The sequence below is a fragment of the Terrapene carolina genome, unplaced genomic scaffold, assembly GCF_002925995.2.
Source record: "Terrapene carolina triunguis isolate 2854851 unplaced genomic scaffold, T_m_triunguis-2.0 Scaffold31, whole genome shotgun sequence".
Lineage (NCBI taxonomy): Eukaryota > Metazoa > Chordata > Testudines > Emydidae > Terrapene > Terrapene triunguis.
In genome coordinates this window covers 1,743,941-1,765,742 of record NW_020664382.1, presented here as the reverse complement: position 1 = coordinate 1,765,742, position 21,802 = coordinate 1,743,941, and the positions used below count along the sequence as shown (strand labels likewise).

At 42.4% G+C, this 21,802-nt stretch overlaps 1 protein-coding gene across 1 annotated transcript in view; it reads right to left on the bottom strand.

Moving 5' to 3' along the window:
* Nucleotides 1-13,622: 13,622 nt before the first annotated feature.
* Nucleotides 13,623-21,802, bottom strand: part of LOC112118284 (C2 domain-containing protein 2) — a 43,651-nt gene continuing 35,471 nt past the window's right edge. The window contains exons 12-14 of the mRNA XM_024216535.2: nucleotides 21,160-21,287; nucleotides 19,670-19,979; nucleotides 13,623-13,941 (exon numbers count right to left, since the gene is read on the bottom strand). Coding sequence (XP_024072303.1) covers nucleotides 13,715-13,941; nucleotides 19,670-19,979; nucleotides 21,160-21,287 — 665 coding nt within the window. The 3' untranslated portion in view covers nucleotides 13,623-13,714. The remainder of the gene's footprint in view (nucleotides 13,942-19,669; nucleotides 19,980-21,159; nucleotides 21,288-21,802) is intronic.

Genomic DNA, 21,802 nt, shown 5'->3' with positions numbered 1-21,802 from the left:
CGAGTTCTGTCAGCCCACAAACAGCAAGCTATCATCAGCTTGATATACTTGATATACTTTTAATATAATAGTTAGTGAAGAGAATCTGTTGGTTTGTCCCTTCAGTTACCAATATACATAACTATACCCAAGTGATAGATAGCATCCTATAAATAGTTATATGTTAAACCAGTTAAGATTTTGCAAGTAAATGGGAGAATTTTACTCACCCCTCAAAAGTTTGCAGCATTACTGTAATAATCTAATAATCATCAGCAGATTGTAAATGTAGGTGATACCTATTTTCTGATTTTATACCTGAGCAATTTTGTATGTAAGCAAGAGCTCTAAGAACATAACCAGGTAAACTCCCTTTTTCCAATTGTATTAAGGCTCCGATCCTGAAAGCTTTTCCATATGCACAAACCATAAAATCCATGTGGAGCCTCATTGAAGTCAGCCCCACTGAGGGTCTATACAGGCACATGGTGCCAGTTGCAGGATCAGGACCTACATATTTAAATTGCTCTTATAAAAATATTTCCATTTATCTGAGCATACCAGAGTGAGTGCATATTGTTACACATTTAAAACACAGAGTTGGAAAATGTAAGTCATAGTGGCAAGATGCGCAATTTTGGTTTCACAAACTGAACTGGTAACCTAGATATAAAGGGAAACAATATAATTTTTTAAAACTCAAGCATAAGATGCATAAACTCAAACCTTTAATTCTGTCTGAATTTATGAGGATACCTGTCATTATGAAAACAAACGAGGATGAGAGTGTATGATACAGGTTTCCCTTTCTACATTACAGTAGAACTTCACTAATTTGCACAAATAACTGGAACACACAACAACTGAATGAAGGTTGCAAATACACACATAAAACAAGAAAAATTCATCAGAAATTTACATTGTTCACTTATTTCACGGTGTAGTTTACTTATAATACTTCTTACCATACTAAAGATATCTTGCAGTATATTTTCTCAAGTAATAAAGTTTTAGTAACACAAGGCTTCAGTATACAATTCTACTGTTAATTTTTTTGCTGAGAAATGGGGAAAGGATGTCTTATTTTTTATGCCCCAATCATTTAGAGTGCAGATTAGCAAAATGTAAAGTACTGAGTTTGTGTTGTACCTTTTAAAAACAGCATATTTTATTTAGCCCCTCTGTGAACACGATAATCACTTGTGCGTACTAAGAAAAAGTAAACTTCAAAGTGTATTTAATGCAAGGCATCAGCAAGGAATTAATGTTTTATAGGAAACAGCACTGAATGCACCATGGAAAAGGGCATTTTTCCTTTATAATTCAACCTACAGCATCACACCTTGTTCTTAAGTTATAGGCCAGCACTTACAAAGCAGAATCAAAATGATAGGACCAATATGTTTTATAATTTAAATGGCTTGAAATAAAAAACCATAACATTACATTGTTAACTGCCATCAGAAAACTCAAAGTACTTCCTAGTAACATGAAAGGTTATCTTGCCCTCCCTTAGTCCTGTCTTCCTGACTTTTCATCATGCCTTTAAAGCACATACTTTAGCAATAAACCTAGGTATCACATACATTCATTTATACCATTTGATGCACCCCAATAAGCAGATAAATGTTTTTGAAGAAATATAGATGGGATACTAATAGGGCCACAATATTACATTTTTGGCTAAAATGTAACTGTTACTAAATAAAATAAGGTTACTGCAAAACTTTCAAGTGTCTTCCATTTCCACAGGCCAGAATGACAATACAGAACTAACCATGACAGTTACAGGGTGGAGAGGACCATACCACTTTCATCCTCACCACTGCCTGAAAAGTACATTTCCCCTGGAGGCCAATAGAGCTGGGCTATTTTAAATGTAAAAAGACTAAGAAATTTATATATCAATACCATGATGGTAATGCCTGTATTATATAAATAATACTTAATAATAATTTCCTAAATGAGACCACTTCCCAGCCTGCTTACAAAGGGCCTGATCCAATTTAACTTTAAGATAGGATTGGGCCCAAAGCAATCTGTTAACATTGCCAACGAAGATCCTGTTTACATTAAGTGCAAGAGAGTAGTGAGTCATCCTTCAAAAATATGTAAGGGACCAACCAGAAAAAGCCCCACAGCCTGGTAGAGGTGGCCTTTAAAGATTGAAGAAAATTGGAGAGATTTTGAAGTGGCTTCTTTTGACAGCAGTGGTTTCCCTCACTGGAGGTGGGGTCTTTAGCACAGGTTTCACTTTATGTGGCAGAATAATGCTTTGTCACAGTTAAATCCTTTCAGGTCTAGGTAATGTGTAGCCCAAAGACAGAAGAACAAACCCCTTAAAATTGGAAGTCAAAACATCTCACCTCTGCACAGAGCTCATAAAGGGCTTGTGTATCCAGACAGAGAAGTAATAACAACCCTCTCTGGAAATATACAATAAATCCTGCCTCTCTGTGGACGTGCAAAGTGTTTCCACGTTGTATTTTAATATGCTGTTTAAATAATCAGCTAGCGCATTTATGGATTGGAAAGACTCACAAAGAGTCTGTTCATCAACACCTAAGTTATGGTGATTTCACCCCTGCGACAACAGATAAAATCTCTCTCCGGTCTCAGCAGCGAGCCCGTGCCGGGCTCTCCAGGGGGGCGAGAGGGGGTGGCTATAGTGAAAATCAGACTTGGTAGCTCTTAGCTCCTGCCCGGGCTCACAGCGGCTGCAGCCCTGGGAAGGGCTTGGGAACCAAGGGGGGTGGTGTGCAGCGGGGGGAGCGCTCCGGGGAAATGGGGGTGGGCTGCACGCGAGCCATCAGAGCGCGACATGGGGCCTGCAGGCTCCCGGCACCTGCCGAGCCCCAGCCCCGCCCCAGCCGGGCTCCGCGCGGCCCCTTTCGGGGCTGACCCGGCCGCTCCCGGCTCCGGGCTGCAGCTCCAAGGCGCCGGGGGGGCGGGCGGCTGGGCCGCGATCCGGGAGCGGCTCCGCCGGGTTTTGCCTCGGACCCGCCCGGCCCCCCCGGCGGCGGCGGCGCGGCCGCTGTAACAAAGAACAGGCGGCCTGGAGATGGAGATGGAGGCGGCGGCGGCTCCGGCGCAGCCGGACCGGGGGCCCCGCGCGCCAGGGGCAGCCCCAGGGGGGCGGGGGCCGCGCGGCGCGCGGTGGTGGGGCAGTAGGGGTGGGGAGGGGTCGCCGGCCAGGGGCGGGCAGCGCCGCGCGCCGCGCTGGAATGCGGGGATTTGCGTTACCTGCTTTTGGAATGTTCCGACCCGGATCGAATCCGGACTCCAGGTTCCGATCCGCTCCGGAAACCACCCGCCACCGGAAGCCGGCCCGGCCGCCCGCCAGCAAAGCACCATGGGAGTCGTAGTTCGCGGAGGGGGCCGCCTACTCTCGCGCCGCGCCGGGCTGTGGGGGCGGGGCTATACAACAGCGCTGTTGGATTCGCGCCCGAGGCCGCCGCAGCCGGCAGGGCCCGGGCCCCGTGCAGGGCGCTGTACGCACCGGCGAGGGAGGCTGCCTGCCAGAGCTCAGCCACCGCCCCTGCAAGCTCGTCTGCAGCACACGGCGGTGGGGGGCGCCTGCCCCAGGTTAAGGGACCCTCCCTTATTTCAACAGAGAGCCCTGGGGCACCTTTAAGGCTAACAGATGTATTGGAGCATAAGCTTTCGTGGGTGAATGCCCACTTCGTCAGACAAAAGCTTATGCTCCAATACAGCTGTTAGCCTTAAAGGTGCCACAGGACTCTCTGTTGCTTTTTACAGATCCAGACTAACAGGGCTACCCCTCTGATACTTCCTCCCTTATTTCAGTGCTTTGTAGCTGGTTTGGTAGCGCTCCCCGTCCCCTTGCAATGATTCTCCTTATTCTTGGCCCCCCACTCGCTGCACACCTGGGGATCCTGTGCACCCACATGGGGCAGCCCAGCCACTGCTCAAACCAACGTGCTGCAGGCTGCCACACACCGGCCTTGCTCTGCCCCTAGCACTTACAACAGTGGGTCTCAAACTGTTTTACTGGTGACCCCTTTCACACAGCAAGCCTCTGAGTGCGACCCCCCCCCCTTATACATTAAACACTTTTTTATATATTTATTTAACATTATAAATGCTGGATGCAAAGCAGAGTTTGGGGTGGAGGCTGACAGCTCGCAACCCCCCCATGTAATAACCTGGCAACCCCCTGAGGGGTCCTGACCCCTAGTTTGAGAACCGCTGACTTACAGCCACCTGCTCCATCGTTCAGAGCTGTGGAAATGATGCAGGTAGGTAGACCTAATCCCTGCTGTAGGCACAGCTTGGGCCACAGAAGAATTTTTCCATTGACCAACTCTTGCCTCACAGGGTGGATTAGGGTGCCCACCTGTGGTGTATGAAAATAAGGGAAAACCTCATGAAAAATACAGGACAACACTGTGTTTTAAAGGACATGTCAGGGAAACACCATTGCCCTTAGGATATCATATTCTTCTTTCCAGTGTACATTTCCACCACTCTATTGTATACAATGCAGTTAAATACCATTTTAAATATTAAATGGAAGCTATCAGTTTTAATACATCTTAAAATAAGGGACACCCTGGCTTTACTACAGTAACAGGAGTTACTTCCCTCACTGTAGCAAGGATCTACCCTCTACTGTAGTGCTTGTAGTGTAAACATACTTTTATGCTTTAACTGGGATACTCTGGACTTAAACGCCGGCACCATACAATTAAACCCACAGATGCTAACACAAACATGAGATCTTCTGCATTACTAAACAGGCTGGAGCCTTCCCACAGTGCACGGTTAGTGTAAACAATGGGACATTACTCACACTCTCACATGTCCCAGCCACTATGCCATGTGTTACAAAGCACATTCACAAAGAGGTAGGATGGCTACTGTAATATGACTGTTGAAACATTACACAGAATTAATAAATTAAGCTGTTAAATGATTTCCACAATGCTATTACAGGTGAGGCTGGAAGCACTGGCCATGCTTAAAGTTGCCTGGCTCTTCCCACTACCAGACCCTGTTTCAGAAGTTTGAGTTTTGCCCAACTTAATATACTGGACGGGACGACATACCACCAAGCAACACTAACTCTGCATTTTTGGGGGGCATTGAATAGATTTATAGTTCAATATGGCCAAACCCATAGAAAAAAAAAGTCAGTTTAGGCAGAGAGTCACCACAGAAAAAAGTGTGTGTGTGTGTGGGGGGGGAAATAGAAAAATCATTACAATCAACCCCTCCCTGGCTTTATACCCCCACACAAATCAAAACACTATCCTTTTCATAAACCAGTTCTATTTACATACCTTTTGAGAGAAGAGGATAGTGAATAATTATAGCGCTAAAGTGTGCATTCAAGCTGCTAAGAGGCTGGCAGGATTATCCAGAAGTAGAGCTGGGTGAAATTTTTCAAACAAAACTTTTTGTCACCAAACAATGCAGATTTGGGTTGACCCCCAACATTTTGTGAACAGGTCAAATTTGCCCAAGTGTTTTGATTGAAAAAAATTCTGAAAAATTCAAAATTGTTTTAAAGAAAAGTTGAACCAAAACATTTTGATTTTTTTCCATTTGAAATTACTTTGTTTCAAAATTTACTTTATTTTTTTTTTAAAAAAAAGCAAAAAAAGTAAAAAAATGAAATGGTTCATTTCAGGTCAACCCAGAACTTTATTTTTCATTTTGGCCAGTGAACTAAAAATAATACTTTAGGCTCCAATTCTACAATGGGCTCCATTCAGATGGCCCCCAGCACCCACACAGAGCTCATTCGAGGACTGGGGTCTTGAGTACCCTTAGTGTTCCGGGTTTTCAGTTTTTACCAATTTTCATTGACAAATTATCAGATTTTTTTAATTAAGGGAGTTTGATTTTTTACTGACTTACACTCGGTTAATATTTTTTTCAGGTACTTATTTTTGTTAAACACTAACGCTTTATGCGATTGTTGTGTCCTGCAGTGCTGAGACTGAAGCAGTTCTGCAGTGTAAAACGCAGAACACACACCTGATGGAAGTCGAAAATCAAACAATGTTAATATTGCACTATGATTGACTCACAAGGAGATGCTGCTTGCCTATTTCTTTGCTACAGAAGAAATAAAAGACATGAAATTATGCATCATTGGATTCAGGGCCGTTTGCGAACAAGTTGAAGGCTCCGTTTTACACAGTGGGAGATGAGTGCAGAACTGGTTGCCAATTACGTACCCCTTTGTGCCACATTGTTGGATGAGCTTGTACAGCGCTGCCTGTCATGTAAATAACGCATGGACTGTACTAATGTGTCTCCTAGATCATCCTGAGTTTGTTGGTTCTAAAGCAGAAACTCTGACGAGACTGGCAAATAACCAAAATGATCACCAGATTCTGCACACCAAGGTAACGTTCATTGTTGAAAACTTGGTATCACTGTGTGACACACAGAAAGCACAGGAGTTTTTTCTGACTACTGCCAACATGTTTGCCAATACACACATTTACCATATCCTGACAACCAAAATTTCAGCTGAATTGAGTACAAACGCTGCAGGAGAAATGTATGTCAAGAAAACCCAGCTGTTTTTAGAAATCCTTCCGACCCCAGAACACAAGAAAACAAAAAACCGCGTTCAAAACCTTCAACACAATGAACCCTGAAGTGTTTGGTGCTGAAGATTCATTTTAGAACGTCATCCAGGTGTTGCACCTGTTCCTCATGGTGAATTTTGCAGCTAACTATGACCCTTATGCCAGAGTGTTTCAACCATTTGCCACTAAAGATGGAATTTCAAATCTGAAAAGGAGAATTTACTACTTACCTCAGGGCAGGATTAACCTTTTGTGGGCCTGGCCACAAACATATTTGTGGGCCATCATGGAGGCAATGGAGCATGGCATGTGGAGGTCGGTCCCTGGAGTGAGGGGCTGGCCAGGGGCATGACATGGCATGGCAGGGACCCGCTCTACCCAGCCCAGTGTGAGAGCACTATTTACAAAGCGGTAGTTGCCAGACGCACAATGGCCCGCCTGGCCCTGTGCTGTCAGCGTGCCCCTTCCCCTCGGGGGTGAGCCCATGCCACGCCACAGAGCTCACCCACACAATACGGGAACACCCCTCTGATTTCCTACGCCCAGCGCCCCCCCAGATCCTGCCACAAATGCACTGCGCCCTGCACAACAGTACCCCTGCCCAGTGCCCCCCTGCCCACAGCCCCACAACTGTCCAGCACCCCACACAGAACCTCCACTCCCTAGTGCCCCAACACACACACATCTTCCCCACCCCCTCACAGCCCAGCTCCCCTTCAGTCCCCCCAGAGACCCACTCCCCAACTCCCGCACTCCCTGCTGGGAGGTGACTGTGTCTGCCAGGCTGAGCCGGCAGCGCAGCCAGGGCTGGTCCCGGGGCAGGGAATCACTCCGGCTCCTCGGGAGTGGCGTGATCAGGCAGGCCAGGGCTCTCCCCCACAACTGGCCAAGACTGGCCAGGCTTCTGCACGAGTCCCAGGCAGCTCAGCTCTGGGAAGACAGGTGGGGCCCCATAGATGACGGGAAGAAGAGTCTGCCTGGAGACAGAGATGCACTGGGGTCCAACCGGGAGGCAGAGAGGAGCTGGCAGGTGGGGCCAGGGGGTGGAGAGGAGCCCTTGGCCGACTGGCAGGCAGGCCGAGAGGAGCAAGTGGTGGACGGGGGAGAGGGAACCAGAGGCTGGCGGGGGCTCAGTGCAAGCGGAGCAGGCCAGGGCCTCTTCTGAGCAAGCACCTGACTCCATGGCACCATTGTAAACCCAGTACTGACTTACCTGAACATGCCTAACCCTAATGTGAAACTGGATGTGCTGGCTTTTTGGAAGTCATCAAGACACACTTCCCAACTTCAGCCAAGTGACATGGTGAGCTCTGAGTGTACCCCCTGGATGTCTTGATGCAGGGTGCTTATTTTCAAAGTTGGACTACCTCCAAGACAGCAAGAGACTCAACAAGAGTGAGGATACTGTGAAGAAAATTATATGAGCGTACGCAAATCAGGATTTCTGGAAAAACTACTAGCTCTGAGTGAGACAAAAATATCTTTGTACATAAAAATGTTTCAATTATACTGTAGTAAAATGTGTATATTATGAACATTTTTTTCCCTTTTCCCCAATTTTTTAAAACCCCAATTTCATCCCAGTTTTAATGTTTGGAAAATGAACATCAAAAAATTCCAGGTTTTTTTTTTTAAACACACACAAAAACTAAACAGACAGAACACTAAGTATCCTTTAGGCAAACAGCTCCATTCAGTTCATCTAAACACCATTGCATCTTGACAACCAATACTGCTATAATACTATGTATACATAATCCTGCCTCAGTGCACGGGGCTGGACTACATTACCTGTCGAGGTGCCACCCAGCCCTACTTTTGTAGGATTCCACACAAGGTGTCTTCTGGACATTCTGTTCTGCTAAAGGACCTTTTCTGACAAAAAAATGATGAAGTGATAGTTGGTTTTGGGATATAACAAATTGTCCATTAAGAGCTGGGCATGTTCATAAACCTGGACAAACTATGCAAACATCAAAGCTTAGGCTCAAATTATTCACTAGTTCCTCAACCCCCTCCAATTGGCTGCCTCCCAACACAGCTTTACTATGCATCCTAATAGAGCAGCAAGGGATCCTTCCTCGATGGGTTCAGGCACAATAAGAACTGAGCAACACAGGGTCAGGCACAGCTAGGAGGAGCTTGCTGCTAAAAGAAAACAGGTAAAGAGGCCCTGTAAACATGGAGTCTTGTTATTAATGCAGATGAGCAGACAGACGATCTGGTACACCTGGAAGACCTGGGCACATATGACAGGATACTATACAGAGACAATTGGTGTTTATTGTTTTATGTACAGCAGTAGTTATTTCTTTTAAAAAAAGAAAAGACATCCTCTTTTCATGCTTATTAGTGATAGTCTAATAAATCTGTACAGCACAGTCCTCTTAATTGCACCAAGTTATTTTAGTGTACAAATTTAAAAAAAGTTATCACAGCTGAGTGCTAAGAGTAAATGTTTCACCCTGTTTGGAATATGCAAGCATATTACACCCTTGGTAAACAGCTACACTTTTTATATAGGGCTGTTAAAATAACAAGATTGGCAAGATAACCAGTTCCATATATGCCGGCTACTTTTGTGGCTCGCTAGTAGCTTGCACAACAGCAGTATAGCTGTCCTGAGTAATACATCGCTCACCCTTAATTGAATGGTGGGAAGATTAACTGAATGTATTCAGAGTTTCCTTATCATTAAGGCCCTGAGTCAGCAAGGTACCTAAACACATACCTTACTTTAAGTACATGAATCGTCCCACAGAAGTCAATGTGGATGTCAAGGAGTAAATGTGAGGCCATTGGTTGCTAAAAGCAGTTTAATTAACAACTCTGCTCTTTATATCATAGCTTTTCCAGTAGGGCAGCTACATGTAAATATGGACTGTATTACCAGGCTCTGTTCCCTTCGAGTAATCATTTAATCCTATGCTATGGTGTACTTGGGTTTTTTATGGTACCCTGCTCACATGTATCTTAACTTTCGGCTTTATATTCAATGAGACGCAAGCAATAAAAAAAAGTCACATTTATGTGATTCCTCCTCTACCGCCCCCAAACCCTATAGTACTATTGCTCTAACACCTAAGGGATCACTAGAACTGAAAAGGACAATTTGGAGTGAGGGTGGGAAGGTGAAGTGCTGTCAAATGCACAAAATATAGTTAGTTTCACTGTTTCCTTCTGCAATTTCTACATAACAATAAAGAGAAAACACACGGGTAAAAAAAACAAAATAAACCAACCCCTGTATACTTTCTTTGGCTTACAGAATGCACGGATAAATAAGAATTAAAAAAACACCACAAAAAGATTTCATGAATTATTTCCACAATACAGCTTTGAAATAATTTGATTATGAGCAAAAACTATAACACAATGCAAGGGTTTTGGTGCGTGATGTGATATTCCTTCTCAAATGCTGAACTACTAAAATCATTAAGGTATGTGTGTCTGTATATTACAACCCCTGCCCTTCCCCAAAGTTAGGGAACCATGCTGGATCTGATCTTGCAAGGTGCTGTGCTGCCCCCATGCCCATTGGTATTCTTCACAGATCATTGCAGGAGGCATTCAGCACTTGAGAGGATTGGACCCAGTGTTAACGTTAAGTGCTCAATCTTGCTGAACTCTGTGGCAAAACTCATCTTCACGTAGATGGGAGCAGGCTGTAGGTGAACTACTGGTATGTGCCCATCTATTTTCATAGGATTGAGTGTTGCTAGCTCTTGCAATTTTAACAGTGAGCTTTCCAATATGAGACTTTATTTAAAGCCCCAATGCCTGGAAATAAAATGATTACATGAGAATCTCAGCTTTCATTTAAAAATAAGAGTACGTTCCTAGCCCTCATGGTTGCAGAGGAAAGCTTGAAAAACATGACAGAGTTCATCCTGAAGGCTCAGAAACCAGAGGGCATATAACCCCCTCACATTTATTTTTAATCTCATAATTTTTTTGGGGGGGGTATGGATCATAATTTTGAACATTTGAAATACTGAGGATTTGAACTGTCAGTTTGGGTTCACAACTAGTGACTATGGCTAACATGTTCTCAACACTATCTACAGTGATTTCTAGAAGAGGGGGAAATGACCTAGCCACATGTGGCAAATCTTAAATCACTATCCATCTGAACAGGGCTATTTTGGAGGGGCCGTTGAGAAGTTTTTAATTTAACAACAAAAATTAAGACCCCCTTTTATCCCAAATGCCTTTGTCCCCTCCATCTTGAGAATAGGCTACTCTAGTCTCCACCTTAGTTCCCCACCACCAAAACTCAAATTTTGGCAGTCATCCAAGACTTCCATAAAAATGAAGAGTTACTGGTCTCCTGGGGGGTGCAGGAGGGAGCCTCCTGCTTGCATTCTGCCAAGATGAATGTAATCCCTCACACCAATTTAAAAAATGAACCCCACAAGGTTTTGTACACGAAAATCCCAACTCAGTAATTTAACAGACTTTACATATTTAGTGTCAAATGTTTGGTTTACTATCAGTGATTCCTTTCACTCATCAGGGCCTAATCCTGCACTTCCTAGGTTCTTGTATACTATGGTGATATCTATTCACCTTAGGAAAACTTGAGTTTAGAAAGGCCACGACATTCAGGGTTTAATTTTGTTTTTCCTCCTTTCAGCAAATAGCATCACTAAGGGAAAGTTTACACTTAAAACGCTGTATCAGGGCAGCACTGAGTTGTGCCATTATAGTGCTTTAAATAAAGACACTCTAAACTGACAGGAGAGCTCTCCAATTGGCATAATTAATCTGCCTTTCATGGAGGGGGAGAGGTAGGTTGGTATAACTACATTGCACAAGGGTGTGGATTTTTAAACACCCCTGAGCAACGTAGTTATACCAATATAAGTCTGTAGTGTAGACCAGATCAAAAACTTTAAATAGGGCAGGGATCTCTCTTTTACCTACCATTACGTGCAAACAACACCTAACAAAGTCAAGGGGAATTGTGTGTGCACACCAAAGGAGTGCAGGGTCAGCCTTTTGGTGCTGATGCATAAACTGTTGTAAAGTAGATATGGAATCCTAATCTCGGTTTTTTGCAAGTCAGTAAAAAGGAGAAACAGTCTCAAATATGTTAAAGTAGGACTTTAACCTAATCCCAAAGCCATAATGATTTCGGATTTAAAAAAAAACAACAACAACCCACAACAGAAAACCCCCACAAAAGCTGTAGAGTGCATAGTTATATTACAAAAAATTGCAACTGCAACAAACTTAAGATTTTTTAAAAATAGTGTTTAAAAATGCCTTCAAGTATTTATAACAACAAATACAGCAAGACTGTTGACAGTACCTATTTTCTGTAAAATGGTATGCATGACAACACTGTCACAGTCCTATTACTAGGCCAAATAAAATGTATTTGGAACTAGAGGCTCAATTAAAAGCATTTGGTGGTTCATTTCTTTGGATATTTTATTTTTTGCTAAAGATTCCCCCCCCCCCCCCCAAGTTTTATACCCTTCAGTACATCTTTGCTAAGGAATTTCGAGCCTACCACAAGTATTGAAAGCTCTTAGTTCAATTATTCAAGTTTCCATTTTGGGAAAATATGCCTTTAAGGCTAGGGCCCAATACTGCCATCCTTACTCAGTCAAATGTCTTACTGAAGTCTTTGGGCCAAATTCACTAGTGACAGAAACAGGCACAACTCTGTTCACTTCAATGGAATTGCATCAGTTTAGATCAGTGGTGATATTGGGGCAACAGGCGTGTTTGCCTGGGTAAAGACAGCAGGATTGAGTGCTATGTTCTCAACAGGGAATGCATATATGGCAAAGGAATGTGTAAACAGGAATATATATGAAAAATATGTAATCTGTAAAATGTATCTAGATACAGAAGTTTTAGTCCCCTCTTAGGCAGTTTAACTAAGTGAGAACTACAATTTTTCTTTTATCAGATATTAAAGAAAGGAGCTAACTACAATATCTTTTAAAACACACACAAAAACCAAACAAACCAAAAAAACCCTTACCATATGACAAAACTTGTAAACTTGTAACTGAAGGAAGGGAAAGAGAAACATTTCAAAAATTCTGTTTTCCAGGCTACCGGTAACTAGCAAATCAGACCATGAACTAATAAAAATCTAAGTAGGATTAAACGTAATCTAAACAACATTTATTGCTCCTAACTTTGCTTTTGATATGGTTGCTAGTATACTTGTCTACAAAAGTACTGTAGATAAGGGTGTAGAGTCCCCAAAATAAAACTGTTGCATTAGCACTTATAGCTTCTCATATAGTGGGGGAAATAGAAGTAACAGTAAGACCTTTTAAATACTTTGTTTGCAAATGGGAACAAAGTAAACCTAGAAAAAAAAAGGGGTTTTAGCATAATATATGCACATAATTAAATATTCTAGGATACAGATTTGCATAATCATCAATTATTATGGCTAACATCAAAGGTAAATGTCTACCTACACTGATTTAGCAGTTATTACAGCAGGTTGTATTAATCAGCATTTAATTTCCTTTTCCAGAAACAAACCCATTTCCAAATTATAACAGGAACCAGATCAGGGTCTCTCGGCTTCCACTTTCAGCCTGTCTAGAAACCCAAGTTGAGATCTGCATTGCTACTATTGTTTCTTATTACAGAAGCACAAACCACAGTGGTACGTTACCTCTTTACAGTGGTCCAGTCATCTACCTAGAAACCAAGAAGTCATGTTGGCTAGAAGTTAAATGTAAGCTAGATTTAATATTCTAAACTTAAAAAAAGGTGAGCCTCCCCAGTCACACCACTTCTACAGTCCAACCCACCTTCTCTACCCCCATCCCTCCCAAAAATAAAAATCTTATCACTAGGAGTGGTAGATTCAAACCTTCTTCAAATCAGGATTGAATGCAGAGTGACAACTTGGATTGGAGTGGGGGGGAAAATATGTTATCATACAATCAACACTATTTATGCTTAGGAGTAGGCTGGTGTGGACAAGAGGATCCTTCTTGCTTAAAGGCTTTTAAAAAAAATACTGTGTTTTGGAAAAATAAAAGCCAAGCTTTGTCTGCTTATTCTGGAACCACTGCATTTGTGAATATTATTTTATGCATGTCACAATCTGTGTTTACATCTTCTAGTATTGTTTTGTAAACCGCTGATCAATTGATGTGCAAGTATCATTTAGAGAGCATTAGGTTTTATACACATGGCTCCATGGAAGTGCCATTCAGCTTGTTCTTGCTTTTGTTCTTAGAAAGAATTTTCTTGTGAAGGATGCGTGTTAGCGTTGCTCCCTTCCTTCGGGTTTCATCAGATGTTGGCTGCTGCAGGTAAACAAGGTCATTGTGTGACTGGCTCATTCCTGGATCCTTCTGATGATGCCGCCGACGGAAAAACAGCTTTGCACTTTTTTTCAAAATTCCACCTGCAGAGGTGAACGAGATGGAGAATTTAGATATAAATATGCTTTCCCCGATGGATCACCATTTTATTTTGTTTTAACATTCTATTAAAAAAAATCATTTTTAGTGTGCTTCTAATTTTAAATTATGCCCTCTGAAATACTTAATGTGAAAGACAAGCTAGGAAACCAAGACTGTTCTGTACTGGAGCAAGAATATTATGAACGTTCTCTAGGTTAGATAACATCAATGCTCTATCAAAGTTCTGTTTTGTAACTAGTCACAATAACTTAAGTTTGCCTGTACACGATCTGTGCTGTCAACTAGATGCTCACATGACAGAATGCATCTACACTGTATGCTACTGTATTTCCAGCAACATGCACATACATCCTCCCTCCGCCCCAAAATGGAACAATTTTGGGAAAGTCTAGGCTCTTAAGTTAGTGAAAGAGCAAGTGTGTGTATATATATTCTTTCACCTCCCCTCAACTCCATGGAAATAGCGCTTTTCATTCTAACCTAATCACTCAAATTCATGAGGACCTACAGCAACTATAGATCTCTATCTATGCACAGACACTTACAGGTAATAGAAAAACCAAGGAAGAAAATATTATCTACAACAAAAGCAATGTAGGCATTCACTGTTATTGTTAAGAGGAGCACTAAAGAGAATGTGTTTTCCTTCAGTCCTCGAAAAAAGAGCGTGGTTGAAAAGGACAGAGATGCTATTACAGAACAAGGTACAGATGAGAATTGTTTATATTGGAGATCCTTTGAATTCTCCAACTTTTCAGGGCCAATCCACGAGTATTGTAGACTTCCCCTTCCATTTGCTTAGTTTCAGTTGCTCTCTTAAAGCCCATGATACATGCATAGCATTCATTGTGGGCTGCAACATTCCAGGATCTTTGAGTTCTCACATCTCATTCAGGTTGATTTAATCCTTCCAATACACTAGGAAGTACAGCATGTGGTATGGGGGAAGAGATATGAAATGAATGGGATGACATGTTCAGAAATACAAACACATTCTACCCTCCTCCCCCCAGATATCTAGTGCACAGATTGCTGCTGAAATAGCAAGGAAGCTGGGGGGGGGGGGGAGGGGGAAGGGGGGAGAGAGAGTATACAGCTAGTTTATGCACAAGATGAAGTTGGCATTTAAATTCCAAGTTCAGGATCCCCATTGGCATCTGTAAATGCTAATTTATTCAGAGCACTACATGCCATGTGCCTGTACAAGTCAGTGTGTGTATTATAGGTGGAGCTGGTACCTACAGTTAAGTTGCCCAACACTTGCCATTATAAAGGTCCTGTTGTCAGATGCTTATAACTTTGCCTAACTTTAGCTGACTGGGCATGGAAAGTGGCTAAATTTCTTCATTTTTAAAATTTCAGCAGAAAGGATTCGGCTGTTTCAGAAAACGAGGCTAGGGAAACATACATTGTTTTCCCCATGTTAAAAACATTCTTGCAGGTGTTTTATTGAGACGCTCTAGTGCCTTCACATTTGGCAGGGAGCCTGCTGTCAAGGATGTGCCATTTGCTGTTTCCATGAGGGGGGGAGGGAAGAAAAAAAAAAAAAAAAAAACCCAAAACTCGACTAGTAAAAAATCTTTGAAAAAGTCTCAGTTTGCACATGCTCAGAACAGACTTGTTAGAATTTAGCCGCCAAACTCTTCAAAATCCCTCTCCGGTTTGTCGTCAAGCAGGGTTGTTAAAATGAACAGACATAAGTAGTTACGTAATAAATTAATACTCCAATTACATGAAAAATACTTTTAATAATACAGTCCTGATTAATGCATGAAAAGGCAACCGTGTCATGTGTTATGCGGTCATGCCAACCACAGCCTGTCTCCCCTCAATAAACTTGCATCTGTAACACAAATCATCAGTAATCTTTTCTTTCTGTAAGAAAATGGATTGCTTTTGGGAGCCAGCAGTCCCCCACTTCTAAGAATTCTCTCTTCTGTAAGTGATCCTGTTTTGTGTGTGCACATAGCCTCAACTGTGAGGCTGAAGCATGCAATTAGTCAGTGTCGGATACAAAACCCTGAAGTTAAGAGGAGAGGTCAGCCTACATTGGTATTAAAAGGAAGGTCTAGCAATACAGATTTAAAATGACAAACTTGGTTTTGTGCACAGTGGGGTGGTGGCATTTTCATCTCCTCCTCTAGAGGGTTCATGCAGATTGGAAATTGGCAGTTAAAGTGAAGAACTTGGGGGGAGTGCAGCTTAGGACCCCAAACAGTGAGCATCAAGTACTCATTATCTTCCTCTCTGGAGCTCAAACTAGTACAAGAGAACAAAATGTGGTCTCCATTACTAACTTGCCAGTGCTGTACAGTCACAATAGCTTGTATCCACACCACTATCTAATCTAACGAGTCTAGCTAGGTTCTTGTATTGGCACCCATCACCATCTTGATGCCATTCGCTTTGCTTTGCTGTCATTACCTATGAATACATAAACCAAGGCAGACAGGGAACTTTTTACATTATACTGTCCTGGAAGTAGGATATGGCTACCATTATTGTCAATGGAGTCTCCTGTCAAATGCATCACATTAAGACATACCCTAATGAAATTCAGTGCAATATCCTTACAGTTAATACCAGATTAGTTGTCCTGTACAACTACATTGTTCCCCACTCCCACTCAAATTGATTATTGAAGAATTGTATTTAGTACATTTTTTGTTTAATTGATGAGTTTCATATCCCATGTCTCCATACTATTCGTGGCTTCGGACTAAAGCCCCTCCTTCTCCCAGTTTTCTCTATTCCACAAAAGTAGCTTTCATCCAGGAAGTGCAATATAGTTATTTAATATATGCCTCTGCTTTCACTCTGGTACTGCTTATACTTTAATGGTCAATCTATACTTCTGGAAGTAGGAGTATCTTTCTTTCAGGAGGTGCTGCTAGTGAAACAGCCAGGTTAGCTGGGCAGTAGGATGGAAGGACAAGTGACTGGAAACAGGTGAAAGCAAATACAAAATCAACTTGTATTCTCATGCAATCCTTTTGTTATTTCTGGCAAGAGAAAGGGAGTGGGGCACGTAGAATCCTTAGCAAGCACTCTGAAGGAGTTCAAGTCACGTTCGAGTCTTAATTGTTTTGCTTGGCTCCATAAAGGCAAACAAACGTGCACTACGTATGTAATGAATAGTACGGTTTTTGAAACGATACTGCAATATTTTAAATATAAAGATATTATAGCTCAAATAATTGGGGATTGTTAGGAAAGAGTGTTAGAAAGCCATAAACAATTTGTAAAACACACACAGTATTCATGTATGGGTATGTAATCATCTGTAATTTGTACGTGCATGTCTTTGGTAGGCTCCTACAGGGATGAATGCCACAGAAATACAGCGAGATGTCAGTAAAATTGCAGTAATTATCCAAGTTTTCCCAATCTGTTATCTTCTCCCCCACTCCCCCAAATCAATTATTTGTAAGGGTAACACACTTACAATTAGAATAACTTGCTACTACAGACTAAGCTGCTAAGAACTCTCTACATAAACAAAGGTATTGCGGAGAGAAGGAAAAAACCCAACCCTGACACAGGGAAGAGAATAACAGGTGAGAAAACAAACGAAAGTTTTGCTTCACTTTTGCAATATGTGTCTCACAGTAAAGCTACATTTTCTTTAATAAAAGTAAAACAAAAATAACTTACTGTGTAGGCAATTAATTCAGGTTGGCATAGTAGTCCTCTTAAGTTTACAAAAGGCATGAGTAAGAAAGATGAAGTCAGAAAGGTAATAAGAGGTAAAAAGAAACACAGGCAAGAGCAAAAATAATAATGAAAGACAGTACAAATTGTGAACCATTAACATTGTACTTGAAGGATTTTTTTTGGTTAAGTAGAACATTTGGCAAACGCTTCCCCTGCAAAACGAATGCAGATGTGAGTTTTTAAACAACAAACATCTTGTACTAGCATAACTTAGTGGGGGGCGGATGAGGGAAAGAGGAAATATTCCTGTCTTACTTCACAAAAGCCATGATGCTGTCAGAGAACACAACATACAAGAGCCCCACAGTTAGACTGTGAATTTCTTTTTTCTGACATGCTTTTGTGTACAACCACATTGTGCTATTTGTGGAGTGTGACACAAACATCCTCACAATATGTAAGAATGTGACACCTGATTTTTTTTGCACTCGTGTATTGCATCATGAACTCAGAATGTTTCTACTGAAGAGTTAGGAGATGGTGAACACAATTATTTTAAAAATAGAAAAGAGAGTAGCATTTAAGTCTGAGCAGTCAGATTGTACAGAGAAAGAAGAGTATGTTTTTATTGTAACTGCATTTTTAACAACAACCCCACCCAAACAGCTACTCAAATGTAAGTCTTTGTTTTCCGAAGGTAAATTTTGAAATGAGTCCAGAGGCTTAGTGACAATGTACCCTGGAATCACATATTTCCTAATATTCAGGTCTCAAAATATGAGAGAGTTAAGCACAGGCAAAACCCACCCTCTATAAAAGCACTTCTTAATGGCCAGCTTATGGATACATTTGCCAAACTGTTCATTTACCTTGACAGCTTCAGGTAAGGTGCTAACAATAAGTGACTGCCAGGAAAGACAAGATGGGAAAATCATGACAGAATGGGAGAAACCTCAGCACGTAAAGATCCACGTTATATTTTACGGCAGAGATTATGAATTTAAAGCACGAGAGATAAAAATTTTGTGGTGGGGTTTTCAGTACTATTCCTGAAGGCCATAAAAAAAAAAGTCAGAAAAGGTCTTGAGGGGGATGGCATACATAAGAACTTTGGCAGCTACTGGACAGTGGCCCTTAGACTTGCCTCTCTCCTACACTAGGTAACAGGCAAGTGGGTGAGTGGAGTCCATTGAACAGAATGTCCCCAGCTCACCTCCCAGCTGGTTTCTTTCAGGTTCAAAATCCCACCAGCCACAGAACAGAAGCAGTGAGACTCAAATTCGTCTCCAAAGTTAGTATGAGTACAGGGGAAGAAAAATCTAATGAGCCACAAGGCACAAGACATGCCCAGGTCATTTGCAGCCTGCAGACACACTCAGGCAAGTATCAGTTATGATAACAAAACAATTTGTCCCTCATTTAAAGAAAACAATCACATCCTGTGTGTCACTCTCTTTTGTAAAGATCTGTATTATTGAAAAAGGCAAGAGGGGAGAGGGACAAACTGTTCAATGGGTAGTTTAATATGCACAAAGAGTAAAAAGTTTATCAGGGACACAAATATCCTTTTGTGGGGAGGGTCAGGGGGAGGGGACAGAGGGAGGTTGTGCACAGAGGGGATGGTGGAGGGGATTGTGGATTTGTACTGTTTTCTCTCTTTATTTGGGCCCTCACTACTCTTGATCTTAATTTACCAGAAAGAATTTGCATCAGTGAATTTGCAGTTTGGTCACTGATCTCCTCAGAGAAGCCAGATGACTGAATGGATTTGGAGCAATTTACCCTCTCTCTCCTGGAACAAGTCTTTCCATATCGTGATGGAGGGGCAAAGTGCGGGGAAGCCTATACTGTATTTTTGTGGTTAACTAGAGGATTTCATTCTTCAGGGTTATGAGTCAGACACTTTTTACCAGCACCAAATCCACTTGGAAGTTTAAGAAGGTAAGAACAGAAAAGAATCACCCGATAGTGCTGCTTGACAAAGACACTGAAGTTCAGCTATAGAAATCAGTACTTTGATACAATACTAGGCAAGTGTCAAGAGAGCTCATATACCTTTAGATTTTTTCACACTCCCAGATTCCGAGACACTTAATGAACTCCCGGACATCTCTTCACAGTCCTGGTCTAAGAGTGCATTGCTGGTCCATTGTTGGCTGCTGTTATCCAAGTCCCACGCATTATGGCTATTTTCCTCTGGGTCAGTGGCAGGTAGCATTTGTGAAGCAGCTAGTGGTAGTTTTTTATTGGGGACTTCTGTGGTAGAATCCCCCACCATGGAAGGGGCTTCCTCTTTACATGAGTCATCCATGGCTGCTGCATAGTCCATCATCAGTGCAGCTTCACTGTCCTGAGATAAGGAGGTCTGCCACACAGAGAGAGAGAGGGGGGAAAAAAAAGACACTATTTGCTGGACAAACCAATCTCCACCCCAAGGGTTTATTCATTTTTTGCACCCTGTTTGCATTGCCCAGATACTGCCAAAATTCCACAGTATCGCGTATTCTCTTTGCTCCTTTTCTAAGCAGAGCACAGAGCTAAATTAACTTTGGTTTTAACAAAAGGATTAGGGCTTGGTTTAAAAAAAGATCCACTGACCAGTAGTGATTACTGCAGTGGAAGACTTTCCTTTGCAAGTAAGCATCTGTGTGGAAGGAACTAAAAAGGTATCAACTTCCAGAAAAATCTAAGCTTTGGTTAAAAAAAAAAAAAAAAAAAAGTTTTTAAGACCTTATGGTGGCAAAGGAACCTTTATGAAAGTCTGCTGCATTCAAGTCTATGTAGTGCCTCATTCCCATTTTGCAGACAGTTTCAATGCTGCTGCTCCCAGCTTTCACAGCACAGTGCAGACAGACAAGGGGTATGTCAGCGTGCACTGCTTCTCCTCAGAACCCTGCAAGTAGCTGTGAAAAGTGACAAAAAACGGCAGTAAATTTCACTGCACGGCAGCTTGGAAAAATGAGAAGCAGCAGAGGCCTTGGAGCTCTTCGGTAGGGAGAAGGAACAAGATGGGGGCTGGGGGAGAGCAGCCAGAAGGCTATATGAGGATAGGGAACATAAAGAGACAAAAGCTTCTTCTCTTTTCCAGCAGCTGGAGAGAGTGGTGGGACATTTAAAAAAAAAAAAAAAAATCAACTACCTCTTTTACAGGGAGCTTAGTCTGAAAGATGAAGCCCCCATGCCCAGTCTAGGGACTGTAGCCTGGTAGCAATTCCAACACCATCTCCTTGCCTCGCAACTGGAATTCTCACCAGGCTGTTGAGCCTGGGCATGTCCTCCCCAACCCTAACCACAGCCCCATCTCCCAAGATAACGGCCTCTATCTAATAAAGTTAGTCGTCTAGCTAAATTGTGTCTGATTAACTCTCTGCTTTTAGGCTTAACTTGCAACACTTAATTTCTGAAGCAACAAGGATATAAACCCCAGCTTCTGCAAAAACTGTCAAATGGAAGAGAGCAGAGTGCGTGTTCAAGTATCATACTCAGCAAAGCGAAGAGTCTCTTCAGTGTCGGGCATTAAATACAAGTGTGACTTTGAACTCTACCTTGGACACCCCTGATATGATAATGGTGCTTTTCTTTCTTGGAGATTTCAGCTTCTGCTTTGCAGACTCACTTAACTGTCGAATGGCTGCTTCAGCAACTGGATCAGTGCCATTCAACACCAGCAGCTCTGAAAAGAAAGGAAAGTGCTTTAAGATAAAAAGTAGGCAAGGGTTTAAGTGCAGAGCAAAGCATAAGAGCAGGAAAAGGAAGACAGCTTGAATTTTAAACACAACAATAGAGAGATCAACACAATCATGTAACTAAAACACCACATAACCAAACGTAAGCCAAATGATCATTTTACTATTAGTTTCCATTCCATTCCCAAATCCTTCCTTTGTATCCTGGAATAGGTATGTCATTCACTCTTCCAAGACTGTACATGAAGCTTCAGAGTCTCTCTGGACACAGAATGTCAGACTGGAAGGGACCTTGATCGGTCATCTAGTGCTGTCCCCTGAACTCATGGCAGGACTAAATCTTATCTAGCTCAGTGGTCCCCAAACTTTTCAGTTGCACGCCGCCTTACCCCCGTCCGCGCCTCCCCCCGCCCCCTCTTGAGCCAGAGACAGGGCGTGGACGGGGTAAGGGAGCCGAGGCTGGGGGTAGGTTTGGGGCCAGGAACGGAGCCACGGCCAGGGG